The sequence below is a fragment of the Fusarium mangiferae genome, assembly GCF_900044065.1.
Source record: "Fusarium mangiferae strain MRC7560 genome assembly, contig: FMAN_scaffold004, whole genome shotgun sequence".
NCBI lineage: Eukaryota > Fungi > Ascomycota > Sordariomycetes > Hypocreales > Nectriaceae > Fusarium > Fusarium mangiferae.
This window is the reverse complement of record NW_024573924.1, coordinates 715,714-737,051: the sequence shown is the minus strand read 5'-3', so window position 1 is coordinate 737,051 and position 21,338 is coordinate 715,714. Positions and strand designations below refer to the sequence as shown.

The following is a 21,338-nucleotide window of genomic DNA, read 5'->3' as shown; positions in this document are numbered from 1 at the left end:
CCTTTAGAATGTTCGGCAAGAAAAAGGCACAGGAAGAGGAACCTAAAAAGGAGATTGATCTCGCTACAGCCCTTCCATCGACTGATGATTTTCGAACAAGTCTTCTGATGACCAACCTTTCGGCACGGTTCTCTATGTTACGCGAGCAAGACGATCCAAACACCAAGGTTGGCAAGGCCAGCGACGACAGTGTTCTGTTCCCTAAAAGACAATCGAGAATGATGGACTTTGGTTTTGCTGCAGGGTTGGGCGACATTGCTGAGGTTGAGTCTATTCGGGCCCCTTTTGCACGCTCATCGATGCAGTCCAATGATGATACCGGGTCAACAAACGGGAGTGTGATGGGCCGGTCGAAACCGATTGAAGGGAACAACTTGTTTGGAGGTCGACAAAAGGTTTACAAAATCGGCACCGGAGGGAACAAAGGGGCTATGAGTGGCCGCGTTCTCTATGGTGACGATGTCGCCCAGTCAGCTTTCCAGAAATGGAGGCAATCTGAAAAGGATAAACAGTCATTCGAAGACCTGCAGCAAGAAGATTTAGGTGACTTGGAAAATGCTCGACCAGAGTCTCCTTCTCAGACCGAGTACAACCGAAAAAGGGAGACAAACTCAACAACGTCGTCAGGTCCATCTGCAGCTCGGGACTCAACAGCCGCCACATCTATCACCTCATCTTCAGTCAAGGACCGGGAGTCCTTCGTGCGTACATCTCGGACTGTCAGCCCAACACCACCAATGGAGCGAAGCGTGACCAGAACCCGTCGTCTCTATGAGCAAAGCTTAAACCAGGATCTTCAGGACCAACAGTCATCTGCTCTTTCAAGAATCGATACGCTTACAAAGCGAACACTCGGCAGCAGAACTCCAGATCTGACACCTCCTGTTCCTTCCCCAGCAAGCGCAACATTCGGTGATCGTTTCATCACTCGATCGGTCCTGGCTAAGGCTAGTGCCCCTAACCTACGATCTTTCAGCCCTCCATCGCAAATGAGTCCTGTAGACTCGGTGAATAAATTCCCCAGCATGGACCAGAAGGCCTTTGGTGCTACACCCCCTCTGAGCCCCCCTATTAGTGAGACAGGGGAGGCTCATCCCTTTGATCGAAGCAGAATTATCACCAGGAACAACAGTCAATATGATGAATCAAGGTTCGCCCAACGGCAAATGCAAATGCAGCAGGGTCGCGAAACTCCCACGAACCGATTCCGCACTGATTCCAGCCCCTCATTGCCAGGCACTCGATCTAGGTCATCTTCTGCCCACCGTCCGCAAATGGAAAGGAACGAATCTGGATCTTTCCAGACTGAGCCAACCGTCCAGGAAGAGTCACAACATTCAACCTTCTTTGATGACGATGATGACCAGTCTGTTGTGGACGAGTCACACCTTCAGCCTATCTTCCCTCTGCAAGTCAAGGTTGAGAAGCCAGCTGATAATGAGCACCCTGCCTTCAGACGCACTACGGTACCAACGCCTCTATCGGTTCCGGAAGGAACTGGAGTTGCGCCAGCTGACTCAACAGAGCAAATGCCTAAGGACTCACCTACTTTGGGACCTACCTCTGGTGGACTGAGTGGCATGGTCAGGCAGCATCTTCGACAAGATAGTGGGGCCTCATCGATTTATGGAAGTTTACCCAACGATGTTGACCTGAGCTCACGATTCCCTCCCGAACGCCCTGATGCACATACCTATGAGCCGAAGACGGTCGATTCGAACGCCTGGGAGTCGATTGAGAGAGACTTGGCTATGTCAATTGACGGTAGCGTGACTAGTCCTACTAGATCGTCTGGTTTGATGGAGGCCCAGATATTGTCTAGACCCGAATCCACCCAAAACCCGAAACAACAAGTCAACCTCCAGCCGGAAGAAGAGACAGATGACTTTGCTCGTCATCTCGCCGACGGTGCGCGACGTGTCAGGGAGAGACTCACTTCTTTTGTCGAAGCTGATAGCAGCATTTCGTCACCAGAACCTCCGCCTCTGTCTGAGCTTCCACCTCCACCTCGTCCGAACGCTTTGGGTATCTTGAAATCCAAGTCCAGTCGTGGCTCTTTGGTTGACAGAGGCCGAGGCGACAGAGAGAATGGCAGCCAGTCCAAAGCGAAGAAACTCCTTGGCCTCCGAGGCTCATCGCCTGCCCCTGCCACAAGTCCATCTCGCCGTGGCTCATTCGAGGCGAATGAAAGGCTGACGCAGTCGCCTGAGCCAAGGGATGAAAACTTGCCAAGAGATAGCGAGGAAAAAGAAGGTGTTCATGCTGGCCTCAAGGCTTTCCGACAAGCCCGTCGGGAACTCCAAAGGATGAAGGAACTCGAAGTTCAGCAACGACACCAAGGACCCTCGAAGCCTCCTTCAGCGGGCAGAGATCGAGCCCAAACTACGACATCCCGACCACCATCCCAGGAACGTAGACCTCCTCCTCCTGTCTCATACAATCGAGTTCCTAGCGAAGAATCGAGGGCTAATGCTGGCTCCCGCTCAGGATCCCGAGCTCCCTCTGAACGTGATCGAAGTGGCTCTGAAGCAAGCAGCGGAGGCAGATCTGGTAGTCGACCGCCACGTCTTAGAAACGGATCCGTACCTCGCGATGATTACCAAGGGCCCATGGGATCTCCCGTAGGAAACAATGGCAAGCCACGACAAGGGCCAATGATGAGAGCACCAATGATGCCCGGACAAGACATGCGGCGGTCACCACGTATGCCGCCTCAGCCATATCCCGGAAACGCTTCGCCTGGTCCCTTCAACCGTCCCGACAACAGCTTGCATATACATCCTGTCTATGGACACGATTCTGGCCACCCATCACCAATCTCACCACTTAATGGCGCACCTTCTCCCCATGGATTCCCCGGGCCCGGCCCCGGCCCCCAGAGACCGTATGGACCTCCTTACCCAGGTGGAATGATGCGCAACCGAGATATGTCGGAACCATCAATGAAGCCGCCAATGTCACCCATGGGTCACCGTGACGGCCTTCGACCTGGCCCCGGACCTGGACTCAATGGTGGTGCGGTTTCTACGCCTAACCTGCATAGCAACATTGCTCCTCCTTTGCCGCCAATCAACCCTCGACGCAAAAACACTGGAGCCACGCTCGCTGAAGGTACCATGAGCGCTCATCGCCGCCCTATGAGCCCTAGTATTGCGAACGACCAACGTGGTGGCTTTCGAAGTGATGATGAAGATGGCGCAGGGATGAACCGCCAAAGATTGCGCAAGGCCACTAGCGAGGCAAACGGTATGAATGCACGAGCTAGATCAATGCATCAACCTCCTCCTCCGCCTATGGCAGCACCACCTCTGCCTCCTAGCATGAGCAGCAATGCAGTTCCCGGCGGGATGATTTAGCGGTGCAAACGACGACTGTTTTTATATTTCTTTCAATTCTCTTAATTCGCCTTTGTCAACAGCATGAGACTCATGACCAAGATACCTCACGGCCCTTTTCATTTCATAAACTTAATCTCAGCGTCCTGAATTATCGAGCAGAGTCTTCGATGATAGGACCCCAGCATTCGTGTGTATTTGTGGGGTGAAGGATATGTCACTCCTTATATGTTTTCTTTTGGGGATAATTCGGTCATTGACGGATGGATGGTTGGAATCTAGTATCAGGCGCAAATTGGCCCTGCTAGCAAGAGATCGAGCAGGTCCTTGATTCGAATAGCTGGCGTCAGGCAAGGTGTGGAAGGAAATGATATGTCAGGAAGCAGAATGGAACGGAACAAGCGGGCATGCATTCAGTAAGGCTGGGGAGGTGTTTGGTTTTGTACGTATAGGATCGGAAGCCTACGGCCAAAAGACGTAGTGAGGAACTACGTCGGTTTATAAAATGTTGACCCATGGAGAGTTTTCGCCATTTCAAAGCAAAGGATGGCCATAGTCAAGGAATGAGAATTGGCATCAGGCCTGTAGTTGAACATTGTAGATGAGATAAATAACGATGGTCACCCATAATGCTCGGTCTATCTGGGCGCCCATGCTGACATGTCCAAGACGCGTACGACCCCCCACGATACTACCAAACTCGCAAGTGAGCAACTCGGGTCATAGTAGCAGGTCATTATCGAGACCTGACCACTAGAGAGTAGGTCGGACTGTAGAGTATCGCAAGCTGTGGCATTATGAGTACGATAGAACAGTCTTACAACGTCTTAAACTCGAGCTTCATTTTAAATTATGAAAATATTTGAATTTCATGTATTGGCTCTAGGGTAGGGTCGCACCCCACCTTCAACTTTTACATCTCCCAAACAGTTCTTGGCACACACGGCTGGTCTGAAGGGAGTGAGGCTGTCAGCCTCCATTTTCACTTACGATCAAGGCTGCTGTTGTGTTTGCTGCAATTATTGTCGGTGCGACGTGGCGATGTGGTTCTAGCTTGTGGACATTGCATTTCCAAACCAAGAGAAGGGCCGACGTGAGGTTTACTATATTATGTAACGAAGGGAAATTTCCGGGAACCGTCAGGTTGTAGATCGGGCGAGTCCGGGCCATGGCACAGAATTTGGGGGTTGTTTTTTTCTGAAACAAGGGTCCAATGGAGCGTTTAGTACCTAGTGGCAAGTAAACCAAGAATTTGCAATCTACATTCATGATTGGAGCGTTTCACTTCACGATGGACTCATCAATTCGAATCACAAGACTAGGCGCCGGGCGAAAAGACGCCGAAAGTGGGTTGATAAAACTTGGTATTGATTCTTGTCTCTGATTCTCAAAAGTCAAAGGCCCAAAAGCAGACCGCGGGTATCGATTATTGTTACAGCTGAAAATCCGTTGCGATTCATTCCCCGTTAACCCCGAGACAAGTCCAAAACGTAAAAGCATAGAGTAATAGAACGCCTAAACCCGACGTCATATCTTTCCCGTGGCGCCTTCGCATAAACACCCCCAAAAGAGGCCGAGAGCAAAGCTTTTGCTGTTGGAGAAAGAGGATAATTGCTTGAAGAACCAGTCGCTGAGGTATCAATCAAGAACAAGTGAAATGGTGAATGCGACGACTAGGTCTTAGGTGTAAATGGAGTAGAGGCAGTTTCTGAGCAGAATAGAAGCGCCATCGTTGAAGTCGTTAAAAAGTCGTGTCTCGTATGAGCGAGGGTATCCAGAATCTCATCTCGCCGTGCTATAGCCCTTTGTCATGATAGAGTTCCAAGCGTGTGTTGTGTGAGAGGAGAGAGGAGGGAAATGCCGTCGAGACGTGTCTGTGGGTGAATGCTTTAGCACAGAGGGCAGTTGTTGCACTGCTTGTGGCCGCAAGCAGTGCAGGTGGTGCTGATGACAATCATGCCTCCACACTGGCAGCAGTACTCGTAGGCAGGCATGTTGATGATATTGGTTGGTGATGGGGGTTTGTGGTGTTGAAGTTGAAGTAGTTCTTGGGATGGTAGGTAGAGTCTGGTGATTGTTGATGGAGAAGAGAGAGATGGTTTGGTTTGGGAACGGAGGGAAGAGGAGGGATATAAATAGTTGAAGAGGAGAGAGAAAGAGAGAGACAGAGAGAAAGAGGCGAGGCGAGGCCAGACAAGGCAGAGTAAGGCAAGCCAACGGAAGGGGACACCCTCAGAGTGCTCGGATATGTTGATCAGAAGAGTCCAAGAGAATGGGGGTGAAATTACCTTGCTCTGTATCCGTGCTGGAGTCGGAATGGGCTGGTTTCGGCATCTTCTAAGACGGGTAGAGCCCACATTCACTCTGTTGCAGTGCAGGTCAATGTTTATCCCCGAGCCTAGAGCCTCAGCCCGAGCGAGAGCCAGAGCCAGAGCCAGAGACAGAGCCAGAGCCAAAGAGTGGGCAGTTTTTTTTTGTGTCTGGTGGTGGTGGTGAGTGGTGAGTGGTGGTCCTGACTTACACGCTCCGCGCTAGGCAACCCTTAGATTTCAAGGTTCAAGGTTCAAGGATCCCTTGGCTTGGACGACTCCGCTCTTGGTGACACAAGCGTTTGTGGTGAGGGGAACTCTGCATGTGCCGTACCGAAGAGAGGGTGGGTGATCTCAGCTGAGGTTTTAACTGGTTGGTGAGTGGAAGCGAAGACATATACTTTTTACAGTACGATTTGATATCGATATCTCTGTTTAATTGGAAGCATTCATGCTTATTTTCTGTCTCTAGTTGGTATTTTCTTTTTGTTTCTTTTTTGTTTTTGTGAATTTGAATTTTCAAATATGATTTTGCCCTGCTTTCAGATTGCGGCTTAGACTAATTAAACTCAGGACCCTGGCGTCACAAGCTAAGGCAACTCCCATGCTGATGCTTGGGTAGGTTCACGCATGCTACGTCATCGTGCAATGACGATGCGTGTCTTAAGGCGACTAGCTCGGTATGCGAGATGGAGAGGAAAGAAACGAAAAGAGACACGGAACGAGCCAAAAAGTATGTAGCGAGGCAGTGTGATGAGAATGTCTAACTGATCCAACCAATGCCCTTGGGAAGGCTGATCCATACCATCCGACCAGCCAGTCACGTCCTTGGAATCAACTGGGCTGGGCCGGTCCCTCGTCACTTTTTTGTTCACTCCACGTTCACAGGCCACTAAATAAAAGTAAAGCATGTAGGGACAGAGAGAGAGAGAGCAGCAGTCGTCCACTCACAACCCCAGTTCATCATCTCCAGATGAGGCTAACGAACGAGACAACCCCCAAAGTCGGCTGTTCTGTTCTGCCCCTACGGAGTCTTGTAGAATCTCGGCTTTTTTACAGCTGATTGTTCCCATCTCATCCGCACGCATATGTAGGATGTATGTACAGTATCAATTTGTGGTCGACTCACGGGGAACAATCCATTGCATCCGAAAGAAACTTACAAAATTGGTGATGATGAACTCAGAACTGCGCCTCGTACTTGGTCATTCGTAGCTGACAAGATCATCAAAGATCAAAAGCTGATCACACCCTTTGCAGCAGTTGAATTTGCGGGGTAGGAAACTATTGTCACCATTCATCTGCCGTGGCAGAATCACAAGTTCCAAACTCAGTTGCCGATCTGACAGGCAGAGAGAGTCAGAGACAGGCAGAGTACCTAGGCAGACGGCAGAGTAGTCCTACGGATGGATGCTGCATGCTACGACCCCAGATTTTCGCCTCTCGATGCCCAAAGATTCTCGACCTCAGAAAAAGCCTCCTTGGCCTCTTCTTTGTTAGCGGCAAACGGGATGACGCATTCATGTCGGTAATTTGCTGTCGCCCAGCACGAATCGGGTCGACGGTTGCATCTTCAGTTGCATTGGTAGGGTCCCCTAGGTCCTAGGTCCTGGGCCCTAGCCTCTAGGTAGGTAGGTAGGGAGGTCCCCCCCGCGCGCAAGGGCATGGGCATGCGCCACCGGGGATCGAAAGCCCACACACCCCCAGAGGCTATTATGAAACAGTATGGGGTAAAGCTTTGCGAGATTCGATATCTCTCGCCTGTCATCATCGAGCATTCTGCCTGACTGATGTGGTTGCGGTTGCGGTTGCGGTTGCGGTTGCGGCTGGGGCTGCGCTTTGGTTCTCAACGGGCCATGGGAAGCTCGGTAAAGTTAGGAAAGCGGCTAAAGAGGCATTTCCACTGCTTTATGTAAAAGTTTATTCGTCGTGGTTTCATCGTTCTTGTTGTTGGTTCCGTCTTACACGTGGAGGCTGATTGACATGTCAGTGGTTGATTCCGTCTCCGAGTGTCCGGCGAGGCTATTGCTAGAATATCCAATTGACCCGAAAATCCGACAAAACATTATGAATACTTCCAGTGAAAGACAGGTCAAATGCGAGTAAAGCACTGTCGTTGAACTTAATATAAAGCAATTATTTTAGACATTGTGAAGTATTTTCTATGGCTTAATAAAGTGTAGCTGTTGTAGCTCACACTTTCCATGCTGGTTCTGCAAATGCACCCTTACCCGCTTCCATCCCTTGAACCCAAACTCCAATTTCATCCATCTTCCATCGGAATCTGGGGCCATAAACTCCAAAAGCAAATGTTCTTCCCATCCAGCAAAGCTTTCCCATAACCCAGCTCCATTCTTGATGAATCTCCATCCTCCCTCGTCTCATATTAACCAACCTATCCAAATCTAAACGTGTTGCCGGACTCGCGAGGAGATTCGTAGTAATAGGTGGGCGGCTGACGATTCACCGGCTGCAGCGCAACGATCTCAGCAGCCTGAGGTTGGATCTGATGATGGTGAATGTTGTTGGCGTGTCTCAGATGATTGACACTACGAACTCTTCCAGAGACGTCAGCAAGCGCTCGATCGTGTTCCAAGAGTGACATGTTGTGTTCTTGAAGCAGCCGAACTTGTTCCTTGAGCCCCTCGGACTGTTCTTTCATGGCTCCCATAGCCTCTTGCATTGATGCAACGATTGTCTGGAGAGGAACATCGTTGTCTGTCTGCGTTCCTTGGTCTCGGAGGACGATTCTTTGAGGCGCAACTGGTGGTCCTGCATAGCCGCTTGCTCCAGAAGGAGAAAATACCTGATTTGTGAACACACTTGCTCGTTTGTTCGCAGGTTGGGCTGGGTGTACGGGAGCAGCTCGTTTCAGGGTACCGCCGGTACCAGTCTCAATCGATGGAAGAACGGTATTGTTTCCCTGCCCGGGTCTTGCTCCTCCAGGAGTCGCCTGCAGTCTGCGAGAGTCAATTCCAGGCTCTGTCTTGATTCGAGGCGCTTGCTGAGGCGTCGTTGGCTCAGCTGGAGTGGGAGTTGAAGATAGGGGGTCCTGTTTCTTGAGCTGTTTCTCTACCCATTCCTTAAGGCCGCGCTTTTTAACCTCATCCATGAACTTGAGATTCAATGGCTCGAAGGATGCATGAACGGCCAGTACAGCAAGTAACCACTCCAGATCAGGCCGAGCAGTCAAGGTAGAGACTCTGCTCCAATGCTGGAAGGTACCATTGAGCTGAGTTTTCGCCCAACCATTTCGAAGATTGTTCCTCTCAATTTTCTGAACGACGCCTTTATACAGGACGGGATGGTTCTTGGTGTCGGGATGAATTTGAGCGATGGCGGCTTCCTGTCTCTCACGGATAGCCTTGGTGTCATCTTTGGAGATCCCAGGATTTCTGATCCTGGCTTTCTTAGAGGGGGGTGTCTCGACATGATCAGTCGCATCTTCAGTGACTGACTCTGATCTTGGCGACATGATCGTAGTGAGGTTGGTGAATGACGACTGTAAGGTGTCAGACCTGGATGAGGTAATGGATGATTGATGCGACCGATGATCTGGCCCGTGAGATGTAATGAGATGATGAAGTTGTTGTAAGAAGGAAAAGAAGAAGAAGAGAAAGGATCGAATGGTGGAATTTATACCTGGAAGTCAAGAGGGCGTGAGTGATTCAGTGTAACCGTCGATGGATGAGGATCCTAAAGGGAATAAAGCGTTTGATGAGTGACGAGAAAAAGTTGAAAAAGTTGAAGAAGAGAAAAAAGGAAATCGTCCAAGTCTATAAGAAAAGGAGATAAAGAAAAGGAGATAAAGAAGACGTTGATGTGTGACAGAGGGAGGTAACAGAAGGGGAGGGTAGTATGTGGCCGAGTCACAAAGTTGTGGTATTTTGCACTCAACGGATTGGAAGATCAGAGATTGGTCGTGGTGGAATTTCCTTTGATGCCTCGAATTCGGTTGCACTTTTTCCTCAAGCAATATTCTCTGATGTGCTCGAGCGAGCTTCTTGTGCCCCAGTTGCGGCTCTGTTGGTGTTGCTAGGCGTCACCGAATCGACGGGCCCCTCCAAGCTGCATCAGAGTCATAATCGCTCGGCCGGGCCGCCATAACCTGCTCAAAGATTTTATGAATTTACCTAAGACTCATCCTAAAGATCATAAACTATGCACCGTGATTTACTGATTTTAGGATGCTTCGATCCACATGAGGACCCTTTAAACCGGCAGAATTGGGCATGGATCGTGCCAAGAGCTGCATGACCTGATATATCAGAAACATACAATGTCAGCTTCCTACATCGCCAATCATGCTTTGCACTCGATCATGTTATATAAATATTGGCTACCTATTTAGTATTTCTATAGTGCCACAAGTGGTGCAAGGATATTGTAGATCGTGGGGTTGGGCGTTGAGTCCTGGGGTATAAAAGGGAGTGCCACTCTTGGCTGCACGTAGGAACATATCAAGATGTCTTGTTCATTTACATAAAATATCTTCTTCTGTCCCTGCTCGGACAAGAGACCGAAAATATACGTCACTTGTATCAGCATTTTCGTTCGAGTTCCCTCTCTGTGGCAGACAACAGTTGCCCTACTCGGCACACAAGCATTGCACTGCTGAAGCACTTGCACTGCCAGGCAAAATCATTACCATGGTTCGAGCAATAGAGCTTATGCCATATGCAGGGCGGCGGGTGCCTGGAAACAAGTCCAGAGAAATTTACCCCTCCCCACTCCAAAATAACTTCCAAAACACAGCAAATGGTTTCTCTGTGAGCACATCAAGAGACTTCGTAAGCTTTTCCTTTGACGATCTCAAATCTTGTCAAACTCTACTAAAGTCTATGTTCTTCGTCTATAAAGGCCGCAGTTCTTGATTCCTCTTCCGCATTTTTTCTTCCCTCTTCAACCATCTTTTCTTCCGCCTCAGCTACTCACTCCGCACGCAATAACAAACATACACAAGAACAAACCAAACTCTATCATTTTCACATTTCTTTATTCGGCAGAGTGTTTTGCTTCTATCCTACACTACTACTCCAGACGTTACATCTTCTTACCTTCAAGATGCGTCGTATCTTGCACATGGATCACCACTACCCCCTGACCAAGGAGATGTTCGACACGAACAACACTCTTCGGTTTGACCTCGAACACCCCGAGCAGGTTATACTCATCCCAACCAAATACAACAATCGCATTGAAATGGAGAAAGCCGTTAAAGAAGTTGTGGCGAAGATGAAAGAAAGCCGTGAGCGCTTGGGGGAGATGGGTAGGGACAAAACCCTTTCCCATGGTCAAGTCCAATCGACCATCGACATTGCAACGAACATCGTGGAATCCATGAACCACATAGTAAAGCGATATTACAATGAAAGAGAAGAGGGCCTTAGTGTCATGAAGCAGCGGGAGTACGCTGCGATCAAGGATGCTGGCATGTCGAAGCCCTTCAAGCATGCTGCAATCGCGCTGAAGTACCACTTGGACCTCCAAGAGAAGTGGTTCACCTTCCAAGTGGCCCGACGTGGCCGCGAGATGGAAGATGGCCTGGACAAGCTCAAGCGCTACAGCCAAGAAGCGTTGCAGATTTCTAATGGAAACGAGCCTCTTTGGGGAACAACACTTGCCTAAGAACTCTATTACACCTGCACTTCAAGATATCTACACAGACGACGATTTATCTATGGCCCAGAGCCCACTAGGAATCTGTCCGCTCGAAGATATCCAGCTTGAAGTAAGTTTCATCGCGTCTGTTGCCTCTTTTCCATACTTATTCCATCCAGGGACCACGCTCGCGGAGATCTGTTGAGAACGAAAATTTTGGGAGCATATCGAACAGGGAGTACGACAATGGACTTCATAATGTATACCATAGGCGTCTGATGATAGACCCATGGATTTTAATGACATGAAGGGATCGGCACGGGATTGCGCATTAATGGTTATTTTGGAGTTGCTATGTGTTTATTTGTGGTTTTATCTCCAGGGAATAACGTTACCAGAAGTTTTTATCGCTACGGCACTGGTACGACTACGCATTACGGATTACGATTTACGGACTATTCATCAGGACATGAGAAATGCAATGAAGGGCATCGAAGTTAATACACTGAGCACTGCGTTTACACTTGAAGTGCCTTCTTGATTGTGACTGTTCTGCTTCTAAATGACCATGATGGCTGGCTGCTTAGCGCTTCTGTTCGCTGGTAATTCCATACTGGTAACAAAGACACTTTGCTATAGTGTGCCAGCCTCCGGGGCAGAGATACCCTCGTTGTACCAACTGATGTGACGAATAATACTACAGTGAATAACTCAAGGATTGTAATAGTATTTCTCATCAAAGCTCAAGTAGTGCAGAGGCCGAAGACTTGGCCAGTGGTAAGGCGCAAGACATCCTCATCTGTGAGCCAAGAGTGTCGTCTGTAAACTTTCCACAATATGCAAAGTATGTTGGTTCTTGGTTTTAAGCATATCCAGCGTGAAGATCAAAAATACTCATTTATCTAACCTTCCTTGTCCTCCATAACCAATGGTTCCCACCGTTGTGGCGAGTTGGTCGTGTAAGCCCCTTTCGTGGTGTAAGTGCGAAGTATATTGCTGTCACGGTGTTCCCAGGAACTACAAGGTTTCGCAACGGTAACATACGCTTCTGTCGTTGGTATGCCAGATTGGGCGACTCGCATCGTGGTGATTCGTTGTTGTGGCAGCCTCGTGCAACAGTTCGTAAAGTTTAACTTGACTGGGGCGATTAGGGTTTCGAGCTTTTCTTGATGTCCTGTGAATCGAACAGTCTCGAGGCTACCATCAGGAGTAGATCTTGGAGCCTAGAGGTATGTCGTTTACGTGCATCTGGGTGGCAATCGTGAAGCAAGGTCGGTTTGGGGTGCCTGTGACCCCGAATGTGTCTTTGCACCCTGTTGTTTGATTAGTCAGGACTCTATAGCTTCTGGGGTGTCTTCGCAGGGTCTTGCTTGGTAAACTTGGTGATAATCGTACAAAAACTGATGGACACGATCGAGTTGAGGCGCTGGTAGATCTGCCATTGTTCGGGGGGTACCGGAGAGCAAACCAGGAGGCTGGAGATCGAAGAAACTGAAGCCACCTTTCAATGGGGCAGCGGTCGAGCACAAGTATACTGTACAAGAGATGCTGAATAGGCTGATGGTGGTACGGAGCGCTGGTCTTATGTCCTGCAACTCCCAGCAATTCAGACCGCTGAAGTTGGGCGCTTCAGGGGCTCTCGCAAAACCGTATATTTAGCTTCCAACGCGGTGGCGGTCGAACGCTCTTGTCTGCTTCGGCGGAAATTAGATCGATTGGAGGTTGAATGGGGTAACGAGCTTGCCTGTAGATCTTGTCAGTCAGCCCGCCGCGGTTTGGTGCTTCAGGGGTTCTGGTGAACACTTATGGCAACTTTGCAGGTGGAGGCCGAGCACTTGGGCAGCAATGGAGAATCTCGAGTTGAATAGAGTGTATACGACGTCCCAGGCTTGCCTCGAGGCTTTGTAGGCCCACCCGCCGCGGTTCGTGGATTCAGGGGTTCGTGGGCAGCGCTTACGGGACAACGAATAACGAGGGACAAGTAGCAAGCTCTACGTCAATGGTAACGGCTCGGTGCTTCGAGATGGTATAGCTCTCTCTATCCAATAACGGATGTGGTTTCAGGAGGTATTGGGCGGGAGTGCGGTCGAAGGGTGGCATCGTAGTCATGCTTGAGCGCTGGCGGCGGAAAGCAAGGTTAATACGACTGGTAGCTTCCTATAGTCATTACTGCCGTTAGCTTTGCTGGCGGTAAACTTCGCTGGTATCTAGAAGTCTTAGCTGCCAAGGTCTAGGCCAACCTTCAAGTCGATTGTAGGTGATCGGCGTTGTGGGGGTGACTACAACTAGGACACCCTAGTCGACGCTGCTACGATGGCGGTCACAATACATGATCTTTGTGTTTGATCTGGCTCATGGATGAAGTTGTAGAGCCAGGAGATGGCCTCACCAACTCCTTGGTATTACAGCCACAGACTTGGTGGATAGACTCAGGGGTCAATGTGTCTTACCACGGAGAGCACAATTTGAAGTCAGACAACGCATGACGCTCAAGGAGCTTTGTTTGCATCAAGAGCTGTTAGCTGGGAGGCTGTAACTCGAGGGGAACTCGAAGCATCGTCTGGAGATTGGCTGGAGGGTCGGATACTCTGCGTACTTCGATCGCATGAATACGGAACCAGAGGGAACTGCTTCGAGTGGCTTGAGTTGCTTCATGACGCGGTATGCTGAGCCACAGGCTGGCCGGAGATGCTGAGGCCCTTCATGCTTCGTGATGTGAGTGAGGAAGATGATGATGAAAAAGGAGAGTCGAGGAAAACAAGGGGGGGGGGTTTATAGTCGCAGAAAAGGAGGAAGCGGAGGAAGGAGTACGTCTTGACTCTTGAGGTTTGCTGGTGAAGAGCAAGAAGCTGTGTCGATTCGTTTGGAGCGCTGCTACCTTGATCAACATGACTACCTAGTGGGATATTCAGGGGTCAGGCGCCTTGCGTCATGTGCGCCAGCCAGCCCAGGACGCAATAGAAGGTACGGAGGGTCTTCGGTTCGTTCTTGTGCTTTTGCAGCCAGGGCCGAGGCTGTGGCCGTACTGAATTTCGTGCAAGTCCTGGGCGGGAGTGGTCAGACGATATACATATTTTCTAGCCTCACAATGGACAGTGGTGCTTGCCCTTGGTTCTTGCAGTGGAAAGCACTATGTGATTACCAAAGTGAGCGTGAACTGGGACTGCGAGCTGTACTGTGACGTATTCTGTTTTGCTGTAATGATAGTGCGGGTAGAGCCCGACAGAGCACTACCCTTGGTTTTTGACGCCCAGTCGTGCTGGCCCTTTAAAATTGACTGAACTGTGTATTTTGAAGTATGCATATTACAGGTTCGGAGGGGCAAGAATTTGGGAAGGCTGGTTGCTTTGGTATTTGCGAGTGTCCATGCTGCATCATTGCGTGGGAAAATAATTCTGGCCCATTGCACTGACACTGCTCAATATTTTCGGACCGAACAGCACAACAACGCAGTTTCTTATTGAATGACAATGTAAAGAACAGCCACTTTCACTACCGGTGAACATGGCCGACATTCTTTGGGGAGTTTTGAACATCCCTGACCCGAAGGTGTGTTCGCGCCTCGTTTTCTTCGCGCAACCGGACGATCGAGGCGACACCAGTATGCAAGTCAATGATGCCCTTCTTACCTTCTTCTCTGCTGATAGCCTACATGTTCAAGAGCCACCTAACATCGTCGCAAACCCTCCCCCGTCGTATGATCCGAGAGACAGAAGATATTCGAAAACCGCAGACAACGAACCGAGCGAGTCAAGAACCCTTTGCCCCGAGCACCTCGACACTGGTCGTTGATGCCATTACGATCACACTACAAGACAGAAGAAATTGACCGAGAATTGCCAAGCACCGAGCTGCGAATTAAGAATAGGGGTACATCGAAGAATAAGAGTTTGCGCTCCAACGTTACATTCGATCGAGCTCCGTCCCTTCTCGACATGGCATCAACTTACATGTGACAACGGACTATTGGACTTTCTGAGAACAGAGAAAAGGACTTCAGCAGTTGCTATCGGGCAACTGGGTAACGCTTTACTGCGAGAGCCAGCGTAAGCTGTTTTCATTGCAAGTTCGCCGAGCCGAATGACTCAACGCGCAAAACTCAACGAAACTTTTACGTGAGGTTATCCGGGAATAAATAGTCTTTGTCACCGGTTGGTCGCAGTTGGTCATCAAGTGGCGGTTATTGCCGAGCAGTGGGAATGATCCATCGAAAAAGGTAACTTCCGCCCTGTCAGGCCATGACCAGATCTTGTCTTATCTGGTTTTCTAGATTAGCAGGTAGTATTCTAGATCTCATGAGACTACCGGCATGCGGCAGTGTCAAGAGATGGTGTCTGACGAGTTGGGGAGAGGGTCGAAAAGTTGCAAAACAACTGCCATATCCGGTCTAGTCCCAATCCCCGCCCGGGTCCGGCCATAGGTGAGACGCGAGGATCGTTGAGCAAGAGGTAGAAACTTAGACTGTACAATAAGATATCCTTTCCAAATATTGCCTACTACAGAACGCAATTGCCTGCAATCATCATTCGATTTAACCTTGATCTGTAATTGTGGCTCTTGCTTCTACGCCGCACTCCCAGAAGCGGAAGTCTGCCTCACTCTTATACGTTGATCGGCTGAACCCTTGTCCTGGCCTTTCATTCCTACCTGCACTGTTGACTGACTGACTTTCTTTTTCCCTACGTATATACGTGGAGTACCCCATGGCTCCAGGAAGTAAAAAGAAGGGGAAAAAAGTACCTTCTGGACCTGTTGCCGACAAGCCTTGTCATAACTGTCGACGTCGAAGACTTCGCTGTGATCGTCAACTCCCCCATTGCGCAAAGTGCGACGCAAAAGGCGTTGAGTGCCTGGGCTATTCTCAGATCTTTCAGTGGACGGGTGCTGTTGCTTCAAGGGGAAGACTCGCTGGTCAGCAGTCCAGCGCTGCCTTGTACTCCCCAGCACGTCCTTCTACTGCCCGCTCAAGAGCGTCGTTATCTTCTGTTTCTTCCCTCTCCTCAAATTCACCTGCATCTTCTTCCTCCGCCTCATCCGTCGCTTCGCCATCCGTTCCTTCATCTTCACCCGCCTTTATTGCCCCGAGCCTTTCTCAAGTCGAGGAGGTCACAGAAACGTCAGAAGCCGAGTCTGGATCGGAAATAGACCTGTTCAATGACATCGACAACAACGTCGACGATGAGAACGACGATGAAGATGATGCTGCGACCCCCCTAGCGAGTGGTGACACACAACTCGTCTGTACCACCATCCACAACCAGAACCATCCCCTGGCATCGGAAACGTCGACTCCGTGGGTGCTCGTCGATCCCTTGTACCAAGACATTACGAGCAACCACAGACAGTATCTCGCTTATTGTAAGCTTCCCGAGACTTCATTGGTTAGAGAAACAAGAGAGACATGGCTGACAAGCATGACCAGTTGATGCGCGGCTCAGTCGAGATTTTGTAGCCTACGACGTGCCCGACAACCCCTTTCGAAATCTACTCAAATTCACCCAGGCCCACCCTCTGCTACGTCAGGTCATCATCGCCGCCTCGGCAACGCACATGTACAACCGCTCTCGCCCGTGGCTGTCCTCGGACTCGCTAGAAAGAGGTCTTGGCCCGAGGAATCTGCTCATGGATGCCCTCGAGGCTAAGCATCAGGTATTGCGCATGCTGCCGTCTGCGCTGCAGAGTATTGAGTCTATCGGGGGTGACATTGTTCTGGCAGCGATTCTCTTCCTGATCAATGTAGAGCTGATAGAGTCTGGTAAACATAACTGGAAGGCTCACTTTGATGGCGCTGGGAAGATCATGAAGTTGCTTGGGCCTGTTTCTGATGTGGATGAGAGCTTGAGGGACTACATCGTATCTGACTGCTTCATGTGCGTGATCTTGATACTCGCCACCACCTCCTATTGCTAACATTTGCCAGATATTACATTCTGGAGTCAACGTTTCGACCAACAGATTCGGGCTCACCCTCATATTTTGAATCGTGTCAAGCGCTACAGATACTCGGCAAAACCACGAATAGCTATTACTGTTGCCCGCCGCAACTCCTCGAAATTATGCTAATAGCAGCTCGACTTTCCAACACAAAACCGGACGATGTGGTCTCGGCTGATATGGTCACTGCCGCTGGAACAGCATTACTCGACCGTGCTAGGAACTTCGACGTTATACCGTGGGCCCAAGATATCGACCTCAGCACCATCCCCTCTACCGAGCAAGACCCAGTGTTAAGTCGATTTAGAGTCGCAACGTCCCATCGGCTCGCCATCTGTCTCTACATCCTCCATGCGATACCCGCGGTGGGAGCTTGGGTCGGTGAAGATCTCGCAGACACGATATTTGCCGAACTTCATCAGGTGCTGAGTATTATTCCCGACGACGATACGAACTTTAAGGCTACGACATGGGTTACGTTTGTGTTTGGTGCGTGTGCTAGGACGCCGGAGATGAAGGACTGGGTTACGGTTCAAATCAAGAAGCTTATGCTTGAGTCACCTTGGGGTTTCTTATATGCAGCGAGAGATGCCCTGCAGATGTTATGGAGCGTCCAGGCTGAGGGGATGCCGATGACAAGCTGGGTGCAGACGTTGAGGGATCTACATATGGACTTTTTGATTGTTTGAAGACAGGGCATTCGTCAACAGCACAGTTTGGTCAGAACTCGAAGCCCTGATCAACAAAGTGTTTGGAAAGCCACTGGAAACCCCTGTTCTCCGGTGTTTGACACGCATTTGACGTTTTCCCCCGATCTGTGTCTGGCGTTCATTGGGGGTTTTCAACTGGGTATACCAAGGTGGACGCCAGCAGGGGCGGCTTAGGATCCAGGAGTATATTTGGTATGGGGCTCAGCAAACTGGGCACTTGACGATTATCTACGGCACTATGATCTATGATTTACAAGTCTGCCATTGTATTGGCGTACGCTTCTACAAGAACCTGATTCCTTTGCGACTATTTTCACAGACAAAGTGACGTTCATGTCTACCAGCCCCTTACTCAAGCTCCTTTGACAGCACTTTTCCTGCCAGACCCCCAATTTCTTTTCTCAGCCCACCAAGTTCTATCAAACCCCTAACATTGCAAGACGCCTATTTTCGGAACTCTAGGGCTTAGTAACCACGGTCAGCTTGAGGTTGTACACTCCCCTCGACCGAGTATGTTGCACAGTCCCCACCTTGATTGCCCCTGACTGACGGCTTTCGGAGAACATGTGCCCCGGAGAGATGGGCTGAAACAACTGTACCAGGTGGTTTTTTGCTGGGGTCACGCCTTGTAGTTTCGGGAAGTCACATTGTTGCGCAGACGGGCAGACGTCGGATGGCTTCCGGTTCCCGTTGGTGATGGCACGAGGGTTTAATAGGAAGTTTAAGGTTATTGGAATTGTTGAGATGGAATGGTTTTGCCGGAGATTGGGCATTCAACGATACGAGGTGATAAGATTGAAGACGTTTCAACTGTCCTTCATCAAAGACGACGAGAGTCTTGTCCGTCATGTCTTATTGCTGTAGGATGGCGAGTCTTAGTCGATCAGAATGTGCTTCTGGGTGATTCGAGGCCAAAAGTCCGAACAAAACATCTACGAATGCTCTCCAATGGCCAAATACTCAAGATCTATGTGCAGCTAGCAGAGGCATCACAGGTGAAGGACAGAGTGGTGAGTAATGATATATCAAGTTCGACACTGGGTCTACCATGACCCATATCTAGATAGTCTAAAGCTCTGGATTTATTTGTGAAAGACTCATGTCCATAAAAATATCCCCATAGAATAGAACATTTACTTCCCTCTAATATCTGGCATCGTTTACGCCAGAGAATTGACCCGTTACTTGGTTCCCATCCCATATTATAGCGCCATCATAACAATAGCGCCTTTAATCTTCCCCCATTAGCTGCCAGAAATTCGCCCAAAATTCATCAAACACACAAAATTCAAACTGCAGCATACACACCACTTTTACCTCTTGGCTGCTACTCGGCATCCGTTCTTCGAACACAACGCTAAAGCATACAACTCCGTCCACTCCTCATCATCCCTCGACTCGATCTCACTATAAGCCTGCGCCATCCTCGCCACAACGTAATGCGTTTCCAGAAGAGCGTACTGTTCTACAATCCCACGTTAGCGTTGCCCATCGCACATTCTCCCAAGACTTACGACCAATACACGCGCGAGCACCGCCGTTGAAGGGCAAATACCCCCAGCCAGGTCTCAGATCCTTCCACCTCTCAGGGGCAAACTCTTCGGCCTTGGGCCCGAAGACATCCTCGTTACGATGCATGGCGTACACGTTGTAGAACATGGCTGTTCCTTTGGAGACGAAGAGTGGTGACTTTCCGTCGATGCCGCCGCCCCGGGGGATGGTGGTGTCTCGCACTGCGACGCGGGCGTTGGTGGGAATGACAGGATGCAGCCTCAGCGCTATTGGGATGTGAGAAACGGTTTAGGGCTGAGATGCGGAATGGTGGGCTTACATTCGTTGACGCACCATTTTAGGTAGGTCATGTCTTTGAGTTGACTTGCAGTAGGGGGCTCTTGACCAGCAACACTTAAAACCTCATCTCGGAGCTTTGCATAGATCTCAGGCTTCTTGGCCAGGAAGAAGAATAGATTACCAAGAAGACCCGATGTAGTGTCCCGACTTGCAAGCAGGATGTGTAGGATATGATGACTGAGCCCCGTTCTGTCTTTTGCTACATCCATCATCTCTGTCAGGAAACTGCTGCCTGAGCCATCCTCGGACTTGTTCAGGGACTCTTGAATGAAAGCATCGAGATACTCGTACACCCTCTTTCTCGCCCTCTTAGCTGCAAAGTTGAATTTGAGGGGGTGGAGTGGACCAAGCTGCATTTGGTGGATGATCTCTTCGGAGCAAACCATGTAGTCATCGACAAACTGCTGTTCCCGAGTGTGATCTGCATTTTGGATAAGCATATTGGTCGAATGTCCCATGAGGAATTCCGTAGAGACATCCATGGCAAGAGCTAGGAAAAGAGGCTGGAGATCAACTTCAGAGCCATCGGTAGGGACATGCTGGAGGAAAGACTGGAAGTTTCGTTCGAGAGTGTCTAGAAAGGGAGCGGGATTGTCTTTCCTGAAACTTTGTCTCAGTACAGCCCGGGCATGCTTCCAAGGATGGCCTGATAGAACGAAGATGCCCTGGCCAAAGATATGGCCAATGACTGAAGTTCTAAACTCGGGAAGATCAAAGTCATGATATGCAGTGGCAAGGATTTGTTTGATGTTCTGGGGATCGCAAGTGTATACACATTGCCAAGACCACCTCTTCTCGATGTAAGTAGTACCCATCTCCTCGAAGGCTTGCCAGCTACTGTCGAGATATCGTTCAGGGGGCTTTTCAAAGAAGACCTTGTAAAGGAAATCGAAACCAATAATGGGATCTTTCACGGCCACTTTGCTAGTAGCTTCTTTACAGCCCTGAGCTTGTGCAAGTCTCCATCTTCGAAGACATTTCTCAAGTACACGAAGGGGAACAGGGAGAAAGAGAAGAACGATAGCGGCAAGCAAATGCTGCTCTAGAAACTTGATCAGTAATAGACTGAACATGATGAAAGAGGCTGAAGTTGACAGTCTCAGGGGAGTGCAAGTCGGATTGATAGAAGTGGAAGGAGGCTTGGGCAGCCACGTCCAAAGGGGGAACTGAGAGGTAAAGTACAGCAAAGGAACCAAGTAAAAGCCCTCAAATTATCCCCGAACTTTTGGATCAATGTCCCAGATCCAGAGCACAAGAAGCCAAGGGACATACAATGCGTACGCCCCCTTTTATTGAGGTTGACCATGCGGATCACTTCCCAGGCATTGCCTTGTAATGCATTTTACTGTATCGTACTGTTTTGGTTGGACTGCTCCTCGTCGTGCAGTCCTAGGCGCCACGATATAATGCCATTATTCCAAAAACAGAGCCCGTAGCAACCCCGGGGCCTGTTCATTACGACGATATACTCTCTATGAGCGTTTATTGGGGCTGTTGGCTCTCCAATCAAGCCGCCTATTTAGGTCGAGGCTTAGAACAGGATCCCTAGTATACGCTGCCCCCACAGCAGACAGACGTGTGCTGCCTGCTGTCGCTGT

General features: G+C 49.7%; 6 protein-coding genes across 6 annotated transcripts; 3 read left to right on the top strand and 3 right to left on the bottom strand.

Annotated features, from left to right (window-relative positions):
* Positions 1–8: 8 nt before the first annotated feature.
* Positions 9–3,356, top strand: FMAN_08821 (uncharacterized protein; the record flags this gene model as incomplete). The annotated part of the gene is made up of 1 exon (XM_041829593.1): positions 9–3,356. The coding sequence occupies one exon, from the start codon at positions 9–11 to the stop codon at positions 3,354–3,356; it is 3,348 nt and encodes a 1,115-aa protein (XP_041680341.1).
* A 1,868-nt stretch (positions 3,357–5,224) lies between these two features.
* Positions 5,225–5,329, bottom strand: FMAN_08820 (uncharacterized protein; the record flags this gene model as incomplete). The annotated part of the gene is made up of 1 exon (XM_041829592.1): positions 5,225–5,329. The coding sequence occupies one exon, from the start codon at positions 5,327–5,329 to the stop codon at positions 5,225–5,227; it is 105 nt and encodes a 34-aa protein (XP_041680340.1).
* Positions 5,330–8,039: 2,710 nt separating this feature from the next.
* FMAN_08819 (uncharacterized protein) lies at positions 8,040–9,119 on the bottom strand (the record flags this gene model as incomplete). Its single annotated transcript, XM_041829591.1, has 1 exon — positions 8,040–9,119. One exon carries the CDS (start codon positions 9,117–9,119, stop codon positions 8,040–8,042), a length of 1,080 nt encoding a protein of 359 aa, XP_041680339.1.
* Positions 9,120–10,708: 1,589 nt separating this feature from the next.
* Positions 10,709–11,272, top strand: FMAN_08818 (uncharacterized protein; the record flags this gene model as incomplete). Its single annotated transcript, XM_041829590.1, has 1 exon — positions 10,709–11,272. The coding sequence occupies one exon, from the start codon at positions 10,709–10,711 to the stop codon at positions 11,270–11,272; it is 564 nt and encodes a 187-aa protein (XP_041680338.1).
* Positions 11,273–15,948: 4,676 nt separating this feature from the next.
* FMAN_08817 (uncharacterized protein) lies at positions 15,949–17,868 on the top strand (the record flags this gene model as incomplete). The annotated part of the gene is made up of 3 exons (XM_041829589.1): positions 15,949–16,603; positions 16,668–17,115; positions 17,166–17,868. 3 exons carry the CDS (start codon positions 15,949–15,951, stop codon positions 17,866–17,868), a joined length of 1,806 nt encoding a protein of 601 aa, XP_041680337.1.
* Positions 17,869–19,202: 1,334 nt separating this feature from the next.
* FMAN_08816 (uncharacterized protein) lies at positions 19,203–20,813 on the bottom strand (the record flags this gene model as incomplete). The annotated part of the gene is made up of 3 exons (XM_041829588.1): positions 19,203–19,354; positions 19,404–19,667; positions 19,721–20,813. 3 exons carry the CDS (start codon positions 20,811–20,813, stop codon positions 19,203–19,205), a joined length of 1,509 nt encoding a protein of 502 aa, XP_041680336.1.
* Positions 20,814–21,338: the final 525 nt, after the last annotated feature.